At 33.5% G+C, this 24,584-nt stretch overlaps 3 protein-coding genes across 3 annotated transcripts; all 3 read left to right on the top strand.

Annotated features, from left to right (window-relative positions):
- The first annotated feature begins 1,259 nt into the window (after positions 1 to 1,259).
- Positions 1,260 to 15,264, top strand: LOC134241942 (uncharacterized). Its single transcript, XM_062723953.1, has 2 exons — positions 1,260 to 1,346; positions 13,273 to 15,264. Exon 2 carries the CDS (start codon positions 13,282 to 13,284, stop codon positions 15,010 to 15,012), a length of 1,731 nt encoding a protein of 576 aa, XP_062579937.1. The 5' UTR covers positions 1,260 to 1,346; positions 13,273 to 13,281; the 3' UTR covers positions 15,013 to 15,264.
- Positions 2,411 to 21,656, top strand: LOC134241945 (uncharacterized). Its single transcript, XM_062723956.1, has 2 exons — positions 2,411 to 4,136; positions 21,581 to 21,656. Exon 1 carries the CDS (start codon positions 2,411 to 2,413, stop codon positions 4,124 to 4,126), a length of 1,716 nt encoding a protein of 571 aa, XP_062579940.1. The 3' UTR covers positions 4,127 to 4,136; positions 21,581 to 21,656.
- On the top strand, positions 20,371 to 21,503 carry LOC134241977 (uncharacterized). Its single transcript, XM_062723995.1, has 2 exons — positions 20,371 to 20,608; positions 20,812 to 21,503. The coding sequence occupies exons 1-2, from the start codon at positions 20,371 to 20,373 to the stop codon at positions 21,501 to 21,503; spliced, it is 930 nt and encodes a 309-aa protein (XP_062579979.1).
- Positions 21,657 to 24,584: the final 2,928 nt, after the last annotated feature.

Genomic DNA, 24,584 nt, shown 5'->3' with positions numbered 1-24,584 from the left:
ACAGGCATATGAAGTTGACATCAGATTCATATCAAAATTAATCCCACCATATGGCATGCCTCAACAAAGTGGGTAAAAGAATTTCAAGCATCTGCTATGAATTGCTAATGAGAAAACTGCTACCAAGATTTGTCATGTATGAAACGGACAGATGCACAGACAAACAGGAAGTTGATATCAGATTTTTACAAAAATGTATCCCACCATAAAGCATGCCTCAGAGAAGATTGTATAAAAATTTCAAGCATCTACGATGAGTAGCTGCTGAAAAAACTGTGACGAAAATGTGTTATGTATGAAACGGACAGACGTACAAACAAACAGGAAGTTGACATCAGATTTAAGCAAAAATGTATCCCACCATATGGCATGCCCCAGAGAAGATTGTTTTAAAATTTCAAGCTTCTAGGATGAGTAGTTGCTAAGAAAACTGACGAAGTTTTGTTTCGGACGGAGACACAGACAGACAGACACACAAAGGGTAAAACAGTATACCCCCCTCTCCTTTGGAGGGGGGGGGTATAAATGTTTATAAAATGTTCAAAGAAAAGATGACAAACAGCGTTTAATTTCAAAAAATCTTTCAACAATACAATTATATGAATAGGTCATAAAACAAAGACGCCTGTAAATTCTAGAAAAGAGATCAGGTGACATGGAGGAGTAAGCATCTGTTGTACAGATATAACTGTTTTGAATCCAATTTATTGCATAAATCAAGTTCAGTATAATTACAAAGGACTCACGATTGGTATGAAAAAAGTCAACTACTTGGCTACATGACCCAGTGATCAAAGAATTACTCATTTCATCAGCAAAAAAACTTAGTTTAAAAAAAAAAACTATTTCTCACTTCCTCTCAAAGTAGAATGCATTGAAAATTTTACCTTCTTTTACTTACTGAGAAATATGAATGAATGTGTCAATTTACTTTGAGAGAGGCATGGCTGATGGGAAAGGTCTGGACAACTTCCATGAATTTTGGATAGATGTCACATTAATATAATGCATCAAAGACTGAATTTGCCACAAATTATTAGTTTACATATACATGTATAAGTAGAAAATTTGATAACGAAAATAATAAGATATTACTTTATTAAGTATATCATAAATACATGTAGTTCTCATTTTTGTGATTGTGAAGTGGTTATACGTATAGTATCGGGGTCGTCTCATTGACCTCTCTCTTGAACATTACTCTTAGTGCAATTATCAGTAATTTTAATCTTTACTTATCAACAAACAGGAAGTTAATTTCCTTATCAATATAACCTCACTTAAATCGCACAGGTGTAAATTCATTCAAAATGGCTGATCAATAAAAGTCATACTGGTGATAAACAGTAAGTTTAAAAATTACACGCTTTGATCCACTTATATAATCATAATGAAGCATATTCAAAATAGGGTGCTATCAAAGCCACATGAATGTAAAATTAAGATTTTCATCCTAATTTCTTACAAATTAGAGCAGGTGGGCGGATTTTATTTGTTTTATTAGGCCTTCTGTTAAGATCTAAATAATGATCCTCTTATACAAAATTTTCACATTAAATGCTAATGTGAATACTATAGGTTTGATTGCTTATTCTTTAAATTGCGTACCAATTTTTTGTATATTTAATATTTATTACACTTTAAAAACAATTTTATAAGAATGTTTGTATATATACCAAACTTATAATTATATGTTTGAAATTGGACAGCTGTTGCGCACGACCGAAATAATTTGTGCATAATTGATGCTTTACATCTTATTCATCACTTTTCATTGGCCTTTTTCAAATTCATCAGTTTTCGTTTGACCAATAAATCCTTTTGCTTTGTCAGAAAATATCCAGTTTTTATAATGTCCAATGTTTCTTCTGATATTGTCAAAATTTTACGCAACGTATGCATGGTGTCTGTAAGTTAGCCTTTACTAAACAGTCCTTTTAGATTTACCACTTTCTGTAGGAATAGAATCATATAAAGTTAGACAACAGCCTTTATTACATGTAATAAACTCCTTTTTTGCTCTCCACATGATCCTGTGCTGCAAATAATGCTAAAAATAGTGCCACACAACTTTAAATACAAATGGGAGTACCTTTTACAATCATTGATACAAACAAATTTCCAACTGACATTAAAAAAAAAAATGTTGAAAAAATCAAAAACAATGTGGTGGGAGGGATGTAGGTGAGGATGGGAATTTAAAGTTTATTTTTATCTGGTCTTAAATTTTAATAAAATTTCGATTACAATTGTATGTTTCTGGTGCAAAACCTTTTTGAATACTAAATACTCTGTATACATTGTATTAAAGATAATTTTAAAAAATCTCGCGATTCCATTTGAACACATCTTTAACCCAGAACATCTTTCAACTTAACAAATAGATTATTCTTAATGGCACTTTTTGCAGATGGCTTTGTCAAAAGCACAATTACCAAGTACACCTCAACACTTTTTAGAGTGTGGTATTGAAGACTGTGAGAGAAACTGTGAATTCTACTGCAATATTTGCCACACAAGATTATGCAAAAAATGCAGGGATGAACATCAAAGAAGTCTAGAGACGAAAAGCCATGAAGTAGTGCTATACCAACAATGGAAACGGCAACTACCCACAGAAAAATGCAAGATCCACCCCACCAAGGATATAGAACTTCTTTGTGATGAATGTAAAATCCCGATTTGTTCCAAATGCACCGCAACACCAGCACATAAAGGTCACACATTCACTGACCTGGAATTAATTTATTCAGAGAAGTTTTCCCATTGTCAAGAAGAAATTGCAAAAATTCATGAGTATTTCTTGCCAACATCTAAAGATTTACAAAGAGAAATTAACGGAGATGTCACAGAAATCAAGAAGATCATGGACAACATAAGAACCTCCATGAAGACTGAAGCTGAGTCCGTTAAAATTCTGGTGGACAAAGTGACTTCTGAAAATATGGAAGAAGTAAACAAAATAGAGCAGTCATTCATGGAAAAATTAAATAATCAAGAAACAACAATAGAAAAGTATATAACCTATCTCAATGACCTGGATAAGAAGTTCCATGTTTATTTGTCCTCTTTGAAGCCTTCAAAACTTTTCACTGCAGAGGATATGCAAATCCAACCCATACCAGTGACAACAAAACCAGTAATGCCTGTATTTACTGCTGGAAAGTATAGTGAAGATGATATTGCCAATTTACTGGGGAAAGTTACTTTTCCAAACATAGAAGAAGAGGCGAGAAAAGCACAGCCCCTGAAAACAAAAACTCCAAAATCAATTCCGAAATCAACAACCTATCAAGTAATGAAAGACAGTCAACCGGAATCTAATGTGAAACAAACACAGTCTCTGTCTTCCTCTGTCACTAAGGTCAGGGAGTTCAAAGTACCAGGTGTTGACTGTATATTCCATATGTCACTAGATCAGTCAGGCAGACTCTGGGTTAGTGATGATGATAGTAACCTTGTCCAAACAGATCTACAGGGGAATCAGCTACAGAAGATACAAACCAGTGGTGGAGGTGGTTACCACGCAGTGACACTGGACGGGGATCTGATCTTTACAGACATGCTCAAGAAAGTCATCAACAGGATAACACTGGATAACAATATCACTGAATTCATTAGAACAGGAGACTGGTTACCAATCAGCATACACTCCTCCCACATCAATGGGGACTTACTTGTGGGTATGGGGAAGAGGGATGGGGTAAAAGTCACCAGGTACAACAAGACAGGGAAAGAACTACAGAACATACAGAGGGATAACAAAGGACAGGGACTGTATAGTAAACCATACTACATAACAGAAAACATCAATGGAGATATCTGTACATCAGACTGTAGTAAAAAGGCAGTAGTGGTGGTAAATAAATCAGGACAACACAGATTCTCCTACACAGGTCAGGGGTCAAAGTATCGTCCCCATGGAATCTGTACTGATGTCCTCGGTCACATACTGGTGTTTGATATGCAGAATATTCACCTCCTTGATAAGGATGGTCAATTCTTATCTCTACTAATCACACCAAAACAAGTATCTTGTCCCATTAGTGTATGTATGGATGATGAGAACAATCTTTATGTGGGACAAGATAACAACACAGTAAAAGTAATTAAATATCTCCAATAAAGACCGAATAGTTTGCTACTTTATTTTTCACTAGAAGTTTATGTATCTATTCTCCGTATAATGGCGATATCATTATTTAATTATTTTACAGGTGAGATGGAATTTTTAAATAAAAATGACGGCAAAGCAAACTATGAAAATAAAAGGCTACTTTATTTAAAGTATTAAATGAAAAAAAGTATGCCTTACTATAGCTGAAACAACTTACTAGTAGATATCTTCTCATAAATTTATATGAGATGTTTAACTTGTAATCACATGTAAGAATTTTATTACTCCAAGAAAATTACATGTATCATTTGTCCCCGTCTGTCTGTCAGTCTGTCCTGCTTGGATTTCCATACTTTTTTCTAAACACTTGCAGATATTGAGCTGAATTTTGGTATGTATGTGAGCGTATCTTTATGAGTTACAGACCAAGTTTTAAATTCGTTTCACCTCGTTGATTTTTGACAGAATTATGGCATTTTTTGTATTGGTTTAAGATTGAGTTTGTGCTGCGCTAAATTCCTAAGGTCAACATGGTAAATATGAAGCGAGAAAAGACATAAATTTTGCTTACTGTAAAGTGACATCCTAAATAAAAAGGGGAACCCGGTAGGGAACATAACATATATTGCTTCTGCAATACTCTCAGAATGCTTGTTTGTATTATGCTCTCATCATGTCCGAATCCATATATAAAACTGTTTGGTAAACAATAAACGTTTCATTTATTTTGTTTCTATATGATACATCTCAATATCGTATCTTTATACATGTACCATTAAAATAATTCAATGCTGAAATAGCATCTGCTAGTAATTCAACGAATCTCCATTCCCTAAATAATAGTATCTTTTGTTCATAAGGTCGAAGTATTAAAACCATTAAAAAACCTCAACAACCCCTGTCTTTAACATTTCTCACTGTGACTATCTGCATCCTACATCAGTTTGTGATACAGTGGTAGTCAAACATTGTCAGTTTAGATCTGAGCTGCTGTATATCACTGATACACTGATGGTCAGGGTAGTTACAGTCTTTGACAGGTCTCACAACATAGCTCTGTTCTCTGTCACGTTTGTCTGTGTTAGCTTTCTTCTGGGGAGGTTCCACTTCATCACTCTTCCAATCTTCCTGCTCCACTTCTGGGTTTCCAAGAACCTGGAGCACGGATAACAGATTAAATTCAAACGTGAAATAACAAGACTTTTTTTAGAACTTGAAAGACATTGGGGGGAATATATAAATAAACAGCAACAAGTTTAACTCTGAAACTGCTAAGTATAACACATGTAAATCTCTAATTTAAATGTATTTTTTAAATAAAGGGTTTCTAGAATGTGAAAGGAAATTGTGAAATTTTTTTTATACCTGAAGCTTATCCGTTTCTGATTTTCGCCAAGATACTGTTTGTACCAGTTCTGCAGGTCTTCTAGTGTTAACGTCCTTAATATAGCCACCTACAGTTACAGCAGAAATAGATCATTCCATGGAATGAACTTCCATACAGATTACAATACCTACAATTTATGTTATAATGGCACTTCAGACTTAAATGCATAGCAAATTGTGTCAGAAAACATTATATAAAACTGCCCTTTATAAAAATCAATAAGTTTTATAGTACAGACCTCTTTCTCTAGTCTGTCAAACAGTAGTTTTGTTCCTTACACTCCCCCCCAAGTATCTGTTGACTTCCTCCTCTAACTGAGTGTCTTCTGTAAGCCTGGCTGCTATCAGAGACTCCACCTTAAATATAACATACAGACTTCAGACCAAGACAACAAAGATCTTAAGTATACCATAGGGACTTCAGATCAAGACAACAAGATTTTAAATAAAACACAGGGACTTCATATCAAGACAACACAGATCTTAAATATTCCACAGGAATTTAGGACCAAGACAACAAGATTTTAAATATACCACGGGGACTTCAGATCAAGACAACACAGATCTTAAATATTCCACAGGGACTTAGGACCAAGACAACAAGATCTTAAATATACCACTGACTTCAGACCAAGACAACAAATATCTTATTAAAACACCTATCTGTTCAATACCTGACTAAAACACCTATCTGTTCAATACCTTACTAAAACACCTATCTGTTCAATATCTGACTAAAACACCTATCTGTTCAATACCTGACTAAAACACCTATCTGTTCAATACCTGACTAAAACACCTATTTGTTCAATACCTGACTAAAACACCTATTTGTTCATTACATGACAAAAACACATATCTTATCATTACCTGACCAAAACAACTACTTTTTTTTAAATCTAAATTTGGTTTCCACTACTATCTTCATCTCATCAAAGTACTGCTTCTGTGGCCCTTTTCTCTTCAGTAAGTGTACGTACTGTAAAACTGCCAGTAGAACTTCCTCAAACTGTTCAAGTCCGCGGTCAGCAAGGGTCAGGTTCACCACAAACTGGGTGGCAGTGGTGTTCAGTTCAAATCCATGGTAGCTGTAGCCACTCTCCACTGCTGTAGCAAAATATAAAAGTATGGTTAACAAACAGCACTTGATTTCAAAAAATCGTCGAACAGTTCAAATATATCTATATCAAGAGGTCATTAAACAAATAAAAATTAGAGGTGGAATCAGTTGCGTAGGAGGAGTAAGCATCCCCAGTTATACCTGCTGTGAGTCCTATGTATTGATTAGTTGGACAGAACATTACGTAATCAAATATAGTATGAAAACAAAGGCTTAACAATTGATATGAAAGAAGTAAGTCAAAATACGACCCAACGATTAGATAATTATTAATCATTTTAATTGAATTAAATCATTAAACAAAAACATGTACATTTACTTAGAAAAACAGAAAAAAACATTCTGCCTTCCTCTCAAAGTAGATTGGTACGTAATTATATTTATGTATTAAGAATTTCACTTTGTTTTACCTACTGAGAGATATGAATATAGTTCTCTCCTACCCGTGCATGCTTGATCACATAAATTATCGAAATCTTGAATATTTACGCCTCTATGCTGTGACATCATATTCAGCCAATGACAATATTTGTTTCCATGGCAATTGAAATCAACATCAACATCACCAGTACATGAAATTACTTCCTTAACGACGATAAGGTATTGAAATGTTCATTTTCCAGCTATGCTTTACTCGTACGATCTCTTCTCATTCAATCAAGGCCTGAATGGGAGAGGATCATACATTTTGACCGTGGTTTGCGACGATGGGCTTACGGGAAAGGTCTGCACAACTTCCCAGATTTTATTTTTTGTCGTATTAAAAGTGCCCCAAAGACCGAATTTGTCACCTACATAAGTTTATATATATATATAGGTAGAAAAGAAATCAGGTAAAAAAAATATAAATATTACTTTATTATGTATATTATAAATAGTCTCATTTTTGTGATTGCTAAGCGGTATAGTATCGGGTTTCTACGAAAGACGAATAGGGCCACATAAAAAATATTTTATCTCGTAATTACGAGAAAAGATCTCGTTATTACGAGTTAATTATCTCGTTATTACGACAAAAGATCTCGTAATAACGGGAAAAGATCTCGTTATTACGAGTTAATGATCTCGTTTTTTACGAGAAAAGATCTCGTTATTACGAGTTAATTATCTCGTAATTACGAGAAAAGATCTCGTAATTACGAGAAAAGATCTCGTTATTACGAGTTAATTATCTCGTAATTACGAGTCTCGTAATTACGAGAAAAGATCTTGTAATTACGAGAAAAGATCTCGTTATTACGAGTTAATTATTTCGTTATAACAAGAAAAGATCTGGTTATTACGAGTTAATTATCTCGTAATTACGAGAAAAGATCTCGTTATTACTAGAAAAGATCTATAAAAACAATATTGCAACCGTCAAGCGATAAGCGCGTGCAGTTACATGTATCAAAGGGACGTCACGAAAAAGTTTACACTGAATTAAACGTTTTCGCTAGTCTATAGATTCATATAAGGAAGCATATTTGCAAATGTATATATTTAGTTAAAACAGAGACATTACTGTTTGATTTTTGTAGAAGATAGGGGGATCAGATAGCGCAAATCCCCTTTCGGTGTAGTCGTGAAATACAATTTTGAGTTTATTTTTGTCCAATTAAATCTATTCAAATATATTATAATACAAGTTTGCAAAAGCATAATTTCTAACTATATTCAGTTTTAATATGTTTAACAAACAATAAGAAAAAAACCATTTCCATGTATTTTGGTGGTATCGAACCCACACCATAAAAAGCCTAGTTATATAAGGTTAGCATTACATGTATGTCTGGTGCTTTTTTTTATCTTTTATTTTCTTTTTACTTTAGTTTGTACATACTACATACATGTATTAAAAATATATACCAGAACGTACTGTAATTCAAATTATACAATTTTAGAGTCAGAGCTCTCACAAAACGAAATTAACACTCTGATCGGAGAAATGTGAAAATTTGTCTGGTGCTCTAACCACTGAGCCATTTCAGCCATAACAAAGTACGCTGTTTAAATACTATGTGTGTTTTTGTCCACGAATTTACGGACTTGTATCATTTTTTCAAAACGTTCAATTGTTGTAATACAAAATGATATTTTCAATGTATAGTGTGTCATCTCTCCACGTTTTTGTCTTGAAAAAAGATCTTTTCTCGGTATAACGAGATAATTAACTCATAATTACGAGATCTTTTCTCGATAACGAGATCTTTTCTCGTTATTACGAGATCTTCTCTCGTAATAACGAGATAATTAACTCGTAATAACGAGACCTTTTCTCGTTATTTCGAGATAATTAACTCGTAATTAAGAGTTCATTTCTCGTAATAACGAGATAATTATCTCGTAATAACGAGATCTTTTCTCGTAATTACGAGATCTTTTCTCGTAATAACGAGATAATTATCTCGTAATTACGAGAAAAGATCTCGTAATTACCAGATAAAAATATTTTTTAATGTGGCCCTATTTGTCTTTCGTAGGTTTCGTCTCTTTATTCAACAATACTTTGAGTGCATCAATCATTTTAATCTTTACTTATCAACAAATAGGAAGTTAGTTTCATTATCAGTATTAGTATAGCCTCATTTAAATCTCACAAGTGTAAATTCGTTCAAAATGGCTGATCAGTAAAGTCACACGAGTGATAAACAGTAAGTTTCAAAATTGTATGCTTTGATCCACCCATATAATCATAAAGAAGAAATACCTTTTTATAAATTGGGCACGTGTATTTTTCATGAGGTGGTATTAGAGACACTTGAATTTAAAGTATAGATTCTCATCCTAATTTGCTAAAACAATTGGGGCAGATGGGCGGATTTTGTTTTTTTTATTTTCTATTAGGCCTACTATAAACATCTATATGATGACCTTCTTACACAAGTTTTACATTAAAGATGCTTGGACATATTTTCTAATAAATTTTCTGTGTAATATCACTGTATATATAATATACGAACTGATAAATTTGTGAGGGGATTTGTTATCTGACATTTCTATTCTGAATTTTCTGGATTATAGTTAAAATCGCTACATTTTTAAGTAATAAGGATTTGTACAAGTGTACAAGTGCAAGGATATATCAATCAAAGGCGTTCAGAAATTCAAAGTTTCATTTTACCTCGAGATGAAATAAGATTTTCGTTTTCGTCCGTCGTCGTCCGTCGTGCATTAATTTCATGGCCCCTGGGTTTGGGGGTTCTGGTGTTAGGTTGGGGCTTTGTTGATTATATAGTGAAAATGAATATATTATTTAATAATCTTCTTTTCTGCACTCTGGGTATTTAACCAATAAACTATGTACATAGTCATGAGGAGGAAGAATGCCTCTTTCAGATTTTTGAATTTCAGGGCTCCTGGATGATCAGGGCTTCTTGTGTTAGGGCGGGGCTCTATTGTTCATATATTGAAAATGCATGAATTCTTTGAAAATCTTTTCCGTTGTTCCTGGGGATTATGCAATGATTTTATTTTATATTTATGACAAAGATGGTTTATTTCCTGGCCCCTGGGACAGAGGTACTTTTGGGGGAAAGGGAGTAACATAGTCTGAAAATAATTTAATGCTTTGAAATCAGCACTTTGGTATTAAATCAACATAAATGAAATTAATAAAATTTTCAAAATTTTGAAAAATGTGGCCCCAGGGTCAGTGGTTCCCGTGGGATGGGGTGCACAACTGTGGACCCGCCCTAACAGGGGCCTGGCATACACAAAAAGTGGAAATGCATTTTCTCTTTGTTACTCTGATCTACCTCTGGGTATTAAAGGTACTTGCAATGGACACAGATTTGAAGTTAATATTTTCTGTATTATATCACGAATTATATATTCTAATAGCATTTCACACAAAAATTAATTAAAAATCTTATTTCATTTAAAAGTTATTAAAACTTCAAATTTTTTAGCGTGTTTGATTGACACATCCTTGCACTTTCACAAATTTTAAATTTATTCTTAATCCTTAGGAAAAGTAGCAATCTTGTTGTGAATTAATAAGAAATATTAAAACTTTAATCCAGAAAAATATATTTTTTTTTGTTTCAGAGTAGAAATGTTAGAAAGCAAAACTCCTTCACAAGTATTGTCATTCCGAGCTAAGTGTTGTGTACAGAGTTTAGCAAATCGAGCACACTCGTGTTATGTACTACACAGTTTTTGTAAACAGGGCACGAGCTCTCTTATTCTTGATGTTTATGGGCGAATTTGTTGCACATAAACTGGTTCAGGTTTTGGTTCAAGGTTTAAAACTAGTTTTTCAAACTGGTTTAAATTTCAATCCAGTTAACCTCGGTAAAACAAATGAACAGTTTATACAAGATGGCGTCAAAAAGATGCAGAAAAACATACATGTATTTACCAAATTACACATCCAAATCTTTTCTTTATATAAATATCTAAGAAATTATAAGTATTTATCATGTTTATATTTGCTGATTATCTTACTTATTGTTAAAGTGCAGTATTTATATTTTTAATGCCTCAAAGATTAATCAAAATGAACACTTTCCAGATTTGAACACAAGGAAAGATAAACACTCGGGTATAAATAATTACTCTTTAGATTTCTAATGTTAAGCTGTCTTTACAGTATGTTCTACAATTTATAATACATATTGAAGTTTGTCTAAATGATTCAAAAATTATTTTTGAAAAGGAAAATTTAACATATTCTATCATTGTTATTGAACAAACACCATTATTTTTAATATGCAGCATATATCTATTCTCTGAAACCTTATATATACAATGTCATGTAGAACATCAAATATCAGAATGTGGCATTTTAGTCAAAAGAGATGTTCGTCCCCGAAAAAACAATTATTTATTACTTTTTATCTTCATTAGAATAGTCAACATCTTTCATCATCGCCATATTGGAATACTTCCCGCTCTTTTGTAAACTCTAATAAACCATCAGAGGTGGTTTGGTTGGTTTAATGAACAAGTTTCAGTTACAGCGAAAACAAATGAAAAACCGATTCTGGGTTTAAACTAGTTTAAAACTAGTTTGTGGAACAAATGAACGGTTTACAAAACTGGTTCAGAACTAAACCCAGTTTTTGAGAAACAAAGTCGCCCTTGGTCAATACATGTATGTTGTTCTGCATCTTTTGACGCCATCTTGTATAAACTGTTCATTTGTTTTACTGAGGTAAACCGGATTGAAATTTAAACCAGTTTGAAAAACTAGTTTTAAACCTTGAACCAAAACCTGAACCAGTTTATGTGCAACGAATTCGCCCTTAAATACCCCGTATTGGAAATCTAAAGAGTAATTATAAATACCCGATTGTTTATCTTTCCATGTGTAAAAAATGTGGAAATTGTTTATTTGATTAATCTTTGAGGCATTAAAAATATGAATGTTGTATTTTAACTATAAGAAAGATAATCAAAGAACATAAATACGTTATAATTTCTTGGATTCTTTTATTCAGAAATAGATTTTAACAAATTAATTTGCATGTGTAATTTGGTTAATACATGACTTGTATGTTGTTCTGCATCTTTAATTTTGACGTTTTACCCAGCTAGGTAAACCGGATTAGAATTTAAACCAGTTTAAAAAAAAGTTTTAAACCTTAAACCAAAACCTGAACCAGTTTAGGTGCACGGATCCAAATACTTAAAATACCAAATGCTTAAACTTTTATTCACCACTGCTCATTGGCCTTTTTCTATGGATAATTTTCCATTTGATGGACAAATACTTTGTCTAAAAATATCTCACAATTCCTCTTAAAATCTAATTTTTATGCGCCTGGATCGAAATATCCAAGGCGTATAATGTTTTTTTCATGTCTGTCTGTCTGTTTGTCTGCAAACTTTTACCTTCGCTATAACTTTTAAACCATGAAAGAAAAAGACTTCATATTTGGTATGCATACTCCACTAATTAAGCTCTTTCAAATGAAATCAAGGCCAATGACCTTGTGACCTTGACTGTGATCTATATGCTAAATATGTTTTTTTTCTGCAAACTTTAATCTTCGCCATAATTTTGAACCATAAAAGATAGAGACTTCATATTTGGAATGCATACACCACTGATTAAGCTCTTTTAAATGACACCAAAGTCAATGACCTTGTTACCTTGACTGTGACCTATACGCTAAATATAGCTTTTTTTAAACCTTCACCATAACTTTTGAACCATGAAAGATAGAGACTTCATATTTGGTATGCGAACTTCACTAGTCAACTTCTTTCAAATAACACCAAGATCAATGACCTTGTGACCTTGACTGTGACCTGTATGCTAAAGATATGTTTTTGAACTTTGTTGCCGCCGGGTGCAAAGTGTTCCACAAACACATCTTGTTCTTCTCGATTTTGCAAAATTTGCACATCATATGGTGACTGTAAGTTATAATTACCCTTTACTTAACAGTTCTTAAAGACTTGCCGTTTCCTATAGGGCTAGCATCAAGTCAAATCTGCCAACATATGTAATTATATGAAATAAAGCGATCTTTTTGTTCTTCGAATTCTCCTATGCTAAAAATAGCGTCACACAATTTTTAGTATAAGCATATTAAAGATGAAAAAATATCATTAAGAATTCTCATCAAATAATAAGCTAAAAGAAAGGGACGTATATTAGAACTTATCTTTAACTCAGAACACCTTAAATTCAGAAAATCATTCGATTTACCTTTAATAGATAATCCAGATGGCTCTGTCAAAAGCACAGTTACCAGGAACTCCTCAACACTTTTTAGAGTGTGGTATTGAAGACTGTGACAGAAACTGCGAATTTTACTGCAACCTTTGTCATACAAGATTATGTAAGCAATGCAGGGATGAACATCGGAGAAGTCCAGAAACAAAAAGCCATGAAGTAGTCCTATACCAACAACGGAAACGAGAACTTCCCACAGAAAAATGCAAGATCCACCCCACCAAGGATATAGAACTTCTTTGTAATGAATGTTTAATCTCGTTTTGTTCCAAATGCACTGCCACCCAAGCACATAGAGGTCACACATTCCATGATCTGGAATCAATTTATACAGAGATATTTTCCCATTGTCAAGGAACAATTGCAAAAATTCATGAATATTTCCTTCCAACGACTAAAGATTTACAGAAAGAAATTGATGGAGATGCCAAAGAAATCAAGATTATCATGAACATCATAAGAACCTCTATGAAAGCAGAAGCAGAGTCCCTTAAACGTCTGGTGGATGATATTGTCTCTGAAAATATGGAAGAAGTGAACAAAACAGAGCAGTCTCTATTGGAAAAATTAAAAAGCCAAGTTAAATCTATAGAGAAGTATAAAGCCTATCTTAATGACTTAGATAAAAAGTTCCATGTTAACGTGTGCTCTTTTGAACCTTCAAAACCTTTCACAGCAGGGGATATGCAAATCCAATCCATACCTGAAACGACAAAACCTTTGATGCCTTTATTTACTGCTGGGAAGTACAGCAAAGCAGATATTGCCAAATTATTGGGGAAATTAACCTTTCCAAACAATAACGAAGAGGTGAGAAAAGTGAAGCCTTCGAAAGTAAAAAATCTTACATCCTATCAGAAACGAACAAGCTATCAAGTAATAGAGGACAGTAAACCAATATCTAATGTGAAACAAACACTGTCCCTTTCTTCCTTTGTCACTGAGGACAGGGAGTTAACCGTACCAGGTGTTGACGAAGTGTACCATATGTCGCTAGATCGGTCAGGCAGACTCTGGGTCAGTAATTATGTTGGTAACCTTGTCCAAACAGATCTTCAGGGGAATCGTCTTAAGAAGATTCAAACCTGCAGGGGATATGGATACCACACGGTGACACAGGACGGAGATCTGATCTTTACAGACTTTAACAAGAAAGTCATCAACAAAATAACACTGGATAACAATATCACTGAGTTAATTAAAAAAAGAGACTGGAGACCAATCAGCATACACTCCTCCCACATCAATGGGGACTTACTGGTTGGGATGCTGAAGGGTGAAGAGGGTAAAGTAACCCGGTACAACAAGACAGGGAAAGAAGTACAGAACATACAGAGGGATAAAAAAGGACGGGGACTGTATAGTCGTCCACACTACATCACAGAAAACATTAATGGAGATATCTGTACATCAGATTTTATCAAAAAGACAGTAATTGTGGTGAATAAATCAGGACGACACAGATTCTCCTACACAGGTCATGGGTCAGGGTTCCTTCCCTGGGGAATCTGTACTGATGTCCTCGGTCACGTACTAGTGTGTGATCTGGAGAATGTTCACCTCCTTGATCAGGACGGTGAGTTGTTATCTCTACTATTCACCCTAAAACAAGCAACTTGTCCTATTAGTGTATGTATGGATGATGAGAACAATCTTTATGTGGGACAAGGTAACAAAACAGTTAAAGTATTTAAATATCTCCTTTCAATGAATACAGAATAGTGTGTTACTGTATTTTCACCAGAATTAAGTTTGTGTATCTTTCATCATATTCATTTAATCTCTGTATAATTGAGGATAAAATTATCACTGATTTATTTCTCAACTGAGATAGGCTTTACTAACTAAAAATTATGCTGAGTGAATAAATTTGTAATGTAAATGGTGTTTACTAAGTTTGAATTTGGCGCCATTAGTTGGCAGGTCATGTGACTTCCGCTCTTAGAGTATATAAATGCCATACCGCTGGCGTCAGTACATAGGTACGCCGACAGTTTCCCATAAGAGAGCGTGGATCGGACATCCTTAGTCTTGCGGGAACAGTTCGACAAGTCCTCAGTGAACATATATATATATATATATATATATATATATATATATATATATATATATATATATATATATATATATATATATATATATATATATATATATATATATATATATATATAAGAATAAGTTTCTTTAGTATTATGTGCTGAGTAGCCGAGTACTCATTTGTTGAGCACTCGTTGAGCGGAAGGTTTTACTCATTAGTTGAGTAGTATTTTGATTACTGTAAATTTGTATAGTTGGTATTTTTTGATAGTGATTTTTAACAGTGATTTGTTTTGTTAGGTAATTAAGGGTAATCATTTTTATTTTATACGAAAGGAACTCGTATCGCCTTATTTGTATATTTTGGCAGGCGATTATTTTTAAGTATAATTTATTGAGTCTTGGTCTCAGTTTAGTAACTGAGGGATCCAGTATTAAAAGAGAACACGTTACAAATTTATCAAAATATGTTATTGCTTTTATAATAAAGATTAAAATAAAAAAAATCTGCAAATATTTATACATGCTCAAAAAAAATATAGAACAATGTATGGAAATGGAATAAGTGTCTGTATTTTTTTTTTACTGTTGTAATCAACTGGTATGTTTTCAGGTGAGAACAAATGTCAGATGACACATGATACACAAGTCAAATATTGCTCAATTTTCATTAACAGATTAAGTACAAGGAAGGCAAGTAAATTCAAGAAGTAATTGTCCCTACTTTTGGTGTCTTAATGGATGGGATACCATTATTTATTTCACATTGAAAGCCTTATAATATGACATTCAAAAGTAATGAACAAGGTTAATTTTTTTTTAAATTAGCTCAAACATGGAGGTCAAGGAGTAAATAATCATAAATGCTCCAAAACATCTTGTTACAGGTATTAAATGCACATGTCAAATATTAAAACCCTGTGTCTTCTCAATCAAAAGTTAGAAGGAAAGAAAACATTTTTGAAAAGTAGGTCAAACTTTAAGATCAAGATGAAAGGGTAAAAAAAATCAGAGAATATTAAGAAAGGACTTGTCACTGGAAATATATAAGCTGCCTGTTTGTACATAAAATGCACACTCAGACAGAGGTTGACTCGATAAAGAAACACGCAATAGGAACCATGAATTCTTCAATTATACCCCCCTTCACCCAACCCTGTAATATGCCAAAATTGACAGAAATTAGTTCAGTGATTTCAAAGAAGAAGCTGAAATGATTCAAATGGCGACCGACGAAAATAGATGGCATTACATAACCTATGTAAACTGAAGTGACCTAAAAAGGGAATAAAGATAACAAAATTAACAGAAAATCTCTTAAAAACTTCAAACAATACAAATCTGTGAACATGGCATAAACATAGACTCATCCTGGAAAAATCAAGAGGTGGGATCAGGTGCTAAGGAGGAGTATACTGGGGAATCATTTTAATTTGGAGGGAGGGGGTCAATGTTTGAGGTAGGCAAGCATTTGTTGGTTTGTTGGTTAGTGATCTTGTGAATTACTCATATTCTTGATGAATTGTTTGTAGGAATTTTAATTCGTGGATAAGCGTAATGGTGGACCACGAAAGTCACGAACAATTATTATGAAGCAAGTCATCTGAGTGGTAGTTTTCTTTTGGACCAATTTGCGTATTATAACGGCCATACATTTCACAAAATGCTGACTTTAAACAAGGGCTTTGAAATATTTGTCTTCATATGGGTGAAAATTTGTCAAGAGGGACGGTAAATAACATACAATCAATCAATCAATCAATCAATCAATCAATCAATCAATCAATCAATAATTCTCTTAATAGTTCTAGTTGTTCATGAATCGCCAGTTTATTTTTTAAGAAGTTGAAAAATAAAATAAACCAAGGAGACAAGTCCCTCCTTTATCTAATACTTTGCTTCCACCTCTGCTATTGTAAAATATGTAGCTGTAAAATAGAATGAACAAATTAAGACATATAGTACTTTAGGAAGGTTGTCCGTAAAGTTCGCAGATAAGCTAAAATTTCAATAAAAGTATAAAAGTTGTGTCATTGATATTTTTTATAAGCATATCTACATGGATTTGTTAACTATAGTTTACTATGGCACGCCAAATTCACAAAAAAGCTAAACCTAGTTTAACAATTGATAAACTAGGTTTATCGACTGTAAACTAAAGTTTACAAACCAACTATAGTTTACAAACCGTAAACTATAGTTAACGATTCCTTAAGTATAGTTAACGATTCGTTAAGTATAGTTTTCATCTGTAAAACTATATCTAACGGTTGTTCACTATAGTTTACGAATGCTTTAGATTAATCTAAGTTTATCTGTCTGAATAAAGCGTATACAATAGATTTTGATAAACATAGATTCACGTTTGTAAACTATAGTTAAGAATTGTTAATCATAGTTTCACAAATCGTGAAACTATATTTATAAGATCGTTAACTATAGTTTACAAATCGTGAAACTGTATTTATCAGATATCATAATCTGTTATGCAATCGCAAATGATTGTTTTCGGTGTTAAGTATAGTTTACGGTTGTGAAACATAGATTATCGCGTTAACTATGGTTTACAGATGTGAAATATAAATTAAAGTTGTTAAGTATAGTTTACAGTCCGTAAACTATAGTTTACAACCATTAAACCTAGTTTATCGATTGTGAAACTAGGATTATCTCATTTTTGTGAATTTGGTGTGCCATAGTTTACGGTTCGTAAACTATAGTTAACAGTCGATAAACCTTGTTTATCAAATGTGAAACTAGGTTTAGCTCATTTTTGTGAATTTGCAAATTCACAAAAATGAGCAAATCATAGTTTCATAATCGATATAGTTTCACGATTTGTGAAACTATGATTAACATCTTAACTTAAGCTCACGATTGTTAATTACAATTAATTGTAAAAAAAAAAATTATAATACTCACTCAATCTATACTTGGGAGACATCATAAAAATCATACCAACAAAAATACCTCTTTCTCTCAAAGTAGATGGCTGTCTATGTGCTGCAGTGGTTGGTACTTCTGCTCTAGAGTTCGTATCCCACTGTGGGACGCGGTAACTGGTCCTTTGAATAAGACCATGAAGGATATGGAGATAACGAACAGTTTTCAATATCAAAGTCCATTAAACAATTTAAGAGAAAATAGGAGCAGAGCAAACACGGACCTCCGAAACATCGAAGGTAGGATCAGGTGCCATACAGAAGTGAGCACCGCCTGCTGACCGGTCAACCGCTGTATGCTCCTTGTCATGTTCGGGAAATGACGGAAAAATCCGTCGTCAATTTTGTGTATAAATAATGGACTAACAATTAGTATGAAAAAAGACAGTCAGCATTTGTTTCAATTGTATCTGCTGTCAAGGTCATTGTATCGACCAAAGAACTTACAAAATGATGACTCTGAACAAGACTGTTGATATTCTTGTTTCATCAACTTGTATGTCAATAATTTACCTCATTGTAGAAATTTTTCATACGTACAGCATGCTTTTGCGTAAAGAATTAATTGAGATATATAAACGCCGTATGCAGACGATGAAGGTACTATTGCTGCATAAATAAGAAAAGTTGACGATAGAAAAGTCATCACGTTTATCTTAGAGCTTGGTTGTTAGATAACCATTAACGTCTTTTTCAGGTCAAATATCCAGGTATGCGACAGATATGTCAGACTCTGTGGTATCTTTATCTAAAGCTCACTATATATAAGCTCACTATATATAAACCGAGGTCCCGTGTCGCAGTAGGTGCTGGTACTAGAAAAACCTCTTACTCCTCAATGGCCTTCAGTGCCAAGTATACATCAGAGAGTGAAAAATTCTCAAGAGGGACGTAAACAACAAATAAACAATCACAGTACATGTTTATTCAATGTATTAAAAATTTCAACTTCTTTTATCCTCTGGGAGACATGAATTAGTTTGTCAAGTCAATATAGTCTGCAGAAATGCCTTGGCGACTTCCCAAGGTGACCAGGTTAGAAGTCACACTAAACAATGTCCCAAAGACTAAAATTGCCACCAAATCGAATTTATAAGTATAGGTAGATACAATCAGATACTTTGATATATTACAATGTATTACTTAATTATGTACTGTAAATAGCTCTGTTTTTGTGTTTATGAAGCATGCCATTAGGTTTAATCACGAGATCTCTTTCTATATTTATCAACTAAGAATTAAATCGACAACCTCACTTTAAACTCAAAGGTGTAAATTCATTTAATATAGCTGATCACTAAAGTCACGAAATTGGAGATATACGTACAGTAAGTTAAATAATTCTAATGCTTTGATCAATTTATTTTTTCATATGCTGCATGAGTAAAGAGTTTTTTAAGAATTGAGAGTCCTTACTTGTTGTACGATTAAACTAAAATTACTATTTTCAAACCTTTAATAGATTTAAAGCATATCTTTAAAGGAGAAATCCTCTTCAAAATATCTGTATACTTTTAATGTTTAAAAAATCACAGGAAATATAGCTATTCAAGTCAACAGAATTACAAGAGCATATATTTAAATGCATGTCTCCATCAGAACAGCCTTAAATTTGCCAGAGATAATGTTCAAAAATTCTTTGCAGATGGCCCTGTCAAAAGCACAATTACCAGGTACCTCTAAACACTTTTTAGAGTGTGATATTGAAGAATGTTAGAGAAATTGTGAATTTTACTGCAACCTTTGCCACACAGGATTATGTAAACAATGCAGGAATGAACATCTGACAAGTCCAGAGACAAAAAGCCATGAAGTAGTCTTATACCAACAACGGAAACGGCAACTACCCACAGAAAAATGCAAGATCCACTCCACCAAGGATATAGAACTTCTTTGTGATTAATGTGAAATTCCAATTTGTTCCAAATGCACTGCCACCCAAGAACATAAAGGTTACACATTCACTGATCTGGAATCAATTTATACAGAGAAGCTTTCCCATTGTCAAGAAAAAAATGCAAAAATTCAGGAGTATTTCCTTCCTGTTTGTAAAGATTTACAGAGAGAAATTAATGGAGATGCTACAGAAATCAAGAAGATCATGGCTAACATAAGAACCTCCATGAAGGCTGAAGCCGAGTCCCTTAAAAGTCTGGTGGAATCAGTAACTACTGAAAATATGGAAGAGGTGAACACAATAGAGCAGTCATTACTGAAAAAATTAAATAATCAAGAAACAACAATAGAAAAGTATATAACCTACCTCAATGACCTGGATAAAAAGTTCCGTGTTTATACAAATCCAACCCATACCAGAAACAACAAAACCAGTGACGCCTGTATTTATTGCTGGAAAGTACAGAAAAGAAGATATTGCCAAATTAATGGGAAAATATAAAAGAAGAGAGGAGAAAAGTACAGTCCCTGAAAGAAAAACATTCTACATCATATCTGAAACCAACACTGTCTCTGTCTTCCTCTGTCACCGAGGTTAGGGAGTTCATTGTACCAGATGTTGACGATATATTCCATATGTCACTAGATCAGTCAGGCAGACTCTGGGTCAGTGAATGTGTTGGTAACCTTGTTCAAACAGATCTACAGGGGAATCAGCTACAGAAAATAAGAACCAGTGGTGTAAATAGTTTCCACCCTGTGACACAGGACGGAGATCTGATCTTTACAGACATGGACGAGAAAGTCCTTAAAAGGACAACACTGCATAACAATATCACTCAATTCCTTGAAACCAGACAAACCATACCATTCTGCATACATTCCTCCCACATCAATGGGGACTTACTGGTGGGGATGGGGACAAGAGGAGAGGCTAAAGTCACCAGGTACAACAAGAAAGGAAAAGAACTACAGAACATACAGAGGGATAAAAAAGGACAGGGGCTGTATAATGCACCATACTACATAACAGAAAACATCAATGGAGATATCTGTACATGTACTTCAGACTGTGATAAAAAGGCAGTAGTGGTGGTGAATAGAGTAGGAAAACACAGATTCTCCTACACATGTCAGGGGTCAAAGTTTCGTCCCCATGGAATCTGTACTGATGTCTTCGGTCACATACTGGTGTGTGATCTGTTCAATGTTCACCTCCTTGATCAGGATGGTCAGTTCCTATCTCTACTTATCACACCAAAACAAGTATCTGATCCCATTAGTGTATTGTGGATAACGAGAACAATCTTTATGTGGGACAAGATAACAACACAGTAAAAGTAATTAAATATCTACTATTTAACAAGATAACAACACAGTTAACATTATTCAATAGCTCCAATCAATGAACACAGAATAGTGTGCTACTGTATTTTTCACTAGAAGTTTAAGTATCTTTTATTTATTCTCCGTATAATGGCAGATATAATTATTCAATTATTTATTTTACAGGTGAGATGCGATTTTTAAATAAAAATGACTGCAAAGCCAAACTATGAAAATAAAAGGCTACTATATTTAAAGCATCAAATGAAAAAAAGTATGCCTTACTATTGCTGAAACAACTTACATATCTTCTCATAAATTTATATGAGATGTTCAACTTATAATCACGAGAAAAAATTCTCATTATTCCAAGAAAATTACATGTATCATTGGTCCCTGTCAGTCTGTCCTACTTGGTTTTCTGGACTTTTTCTAAATGCTTGCAGATATTGAGCTGAATTTTGGTATGTGAGTGTATCTTAATGAGTTACAGATCAAGTTTGAATTTCGTTTTGCTTCATTGATTTTTGACAGAATTACAGTCCCTGAGACGTTCTACTTTCCCATTTTTCCGTTCGCTCACCGTTCGTTCACCGTTCGTTCAGCGTTCGTTCAGCGTTCGTTCACCGTTCGTTCAGCGTGCGTTCACCGTTCGCTCTTCGTTCACAGTATTGCGTTCACCGTTCACCATGCGCTCGCGTTCACCGTTCATAAAACGTTCACCGTTCGCTCTTCGTTCCGTTTACTTTGCGTTCACCGTTCACTTATCGTTCAGTCTTCATTGTCATTCGGAACTCCGAAGTGAAAGGACTTATCTTTCTGATGGTAAGGATTTACATGTTTTTTTTAATTAAATAACTGAGATATCGTGTTTGAAGAATAATTATTTCATTACAAAAATTATCTATGATATTTATATTTCTATTATTATAACTCAGCTGTCACTTATTTCATGAATTTTCCCTGAAAAATAATTAATAAATTAAGTACCTACATGTATGTAGAACGATACTAAAATATTAACTTCAAAAAAGGGCAATGTACAAATGCTTCACACACGGCATCAATTTGATGTAATTTTAAAGAGGACAAATTATTAATGGATGAATTATAATTAATCCAAGTCTTTTACAGAACAAGACATAAAAAAAATATTTCTACAATAACACGTATTTTACAGGTCTTTTACAGGACTATACATGTACATAAAAAAATATTTCTACAATGACACGTATTTAAACTACATGTAGGTTTGAGAATGATGAACAGTACTGCAAATATTCAGTATTAAATATCTTTAGAGCTAATTAAATTGATGGTTTTAAATTTTAGAAAAGACCAACTGTTTAAAATAGTCTATTATAGGAGAAGGAAAATTCCTTCCTTCGCCGTACCTAAACATATGTTTAAAAATATGTTTTTTTGCCATTCAGTATAATAAAGACCCCCCCCCCCCCCCCCCTCTCGGTGCCTTTTCTCCCGACATAAAATTCTTATCGAGTTTTTTCGGTATATTTTAATTTATATTTAATTCTTATTGTAACACAAGAAAATCAGTCTTAAAACCAACATCAAACAGTCATTAAACAATGGTAATTTAGTTTAAACTTGTGCCGACAGTAGTTTTTTAAATTGGCCGGGAATATGTTTCACATTCAATATAAAACTTAATCCTTCCAAATATGTATTCTTCTTATTTTTTTCTGCAGGAATGCAAAAATCAGATCTAGATATGATAGGGAAAAATATTAAGATTTATTGGAATACTAAGTGACTCTTTGCCTTCGGTATGTTCGGTGAAACGCGATTTCCACACCTCCACTGTGTCGAATTATTTTGATTGACAGCACAAGCACGCTACTACAAATGTAGCACGGACTTCCTGTGAACTGTGTGAACTTGATGATGGAAAATAAAAGCCAACAATTACTGTCAAATGGATTTGTTAATCTAAAAAAAAGATTACCTTTATTGCTTGGAATATTTCGGAAAAATAAAAATAATTTTTATTTGATACAACATATATCTGAGAATCCAGGGGGTTATCTCTCTCTCTCTCTCGTACATTTCTCTCTTCAATAAAAAACTATGACAACACATTACTTATTTAGTTTTGACAATTTGATCTACACATGTATTACAAATAATTTGAATGCCTCTTTTCAACATCTTGACCCAGTATAATCTCGGCCGGGAAATGTCTACAGATACATGTATATGAAGAAGTTAGCTAAAATAATCGTCATAAAAGAATAAAAAGGCACCTAAATATAGAATATTTTGCGGTAGAATTTAATTAAAACGAAAATTTTTATGCAGTACGATAACAGTCAATTTCAACAGATAATTGTGATTTTTAAAAAAAATCCGTTATTTTACTCAGAATCCCTTTGGCACGGAAATACATGTACGGTTGTTTCAACCCCGTACAATGTAATTAATTCATTCTATAAGAAGTAGTTTTATCTTCAGAAATCCACATTATTTTATTAGTAGAAGGATATGGAAATAACGAACAGTATTCAATCTCAACGTCCATTAAACAAATATACAAAATAAGAGCAGAGCAAACACGGACCTCCGAAACATCAGAGGTGGGATCAGGTGCCATGGAGGAGTGAGCATCCCCTGCCGACCGGTCACACCCGCCGTGTGCTCGGTGTCATAATCAGGAAATAACGGAAAAAATCCGTGGTCAATTCAGTGTATAAATAATGGACTAACAATTGGTATGAAAAACGTCAGTCAGCATTTCATTCAATGATAAATTGTATTTGCTGACAAGGTCATTGTATCGACCATAGAATTTACGAAATGATGACTTTAAACGAGACTGTTGATATTCTTGTTTCATCAACCTGCTTGTCAATAATTTACCTCGTTTAAGAAATTGTTGATACGTAGAGCATGCTCTTGCGTATCGAATCAACTGAGATATAAATACTCCGTATGCAGGTGATGAAGGTATATTGCTGCATAAGTAAGGGAAGTTGACGATAGAAAAGTTAAAGTCATCACGTTTATCATATAGCTTGGTTGTTAGATTACCATTAGTGTCTTTTTCAAGTAAAATATCCAAGTATGAAGCAGAAG

Source organism: Saccostrea cucullata, unplaced genomic scaffold (genome assembly GCF_032062105.1).
Source record: "Saccostrea cucullata isolate Sc308-1 unplaced genomic scaffold, CSIRO_AGI_Scuc_v1 ctg438, whole genome shotgun sequence".
Lineage (NCBI taxonomy): Eukaryota > Metazoa > Mollusca > Bivalvia > Ostreida > Ostreidae > Saccostrea > Saccostrea cuccullata.
This window is presented reverse-complemented; position numbering and strand designations above follow the sequence as displayed.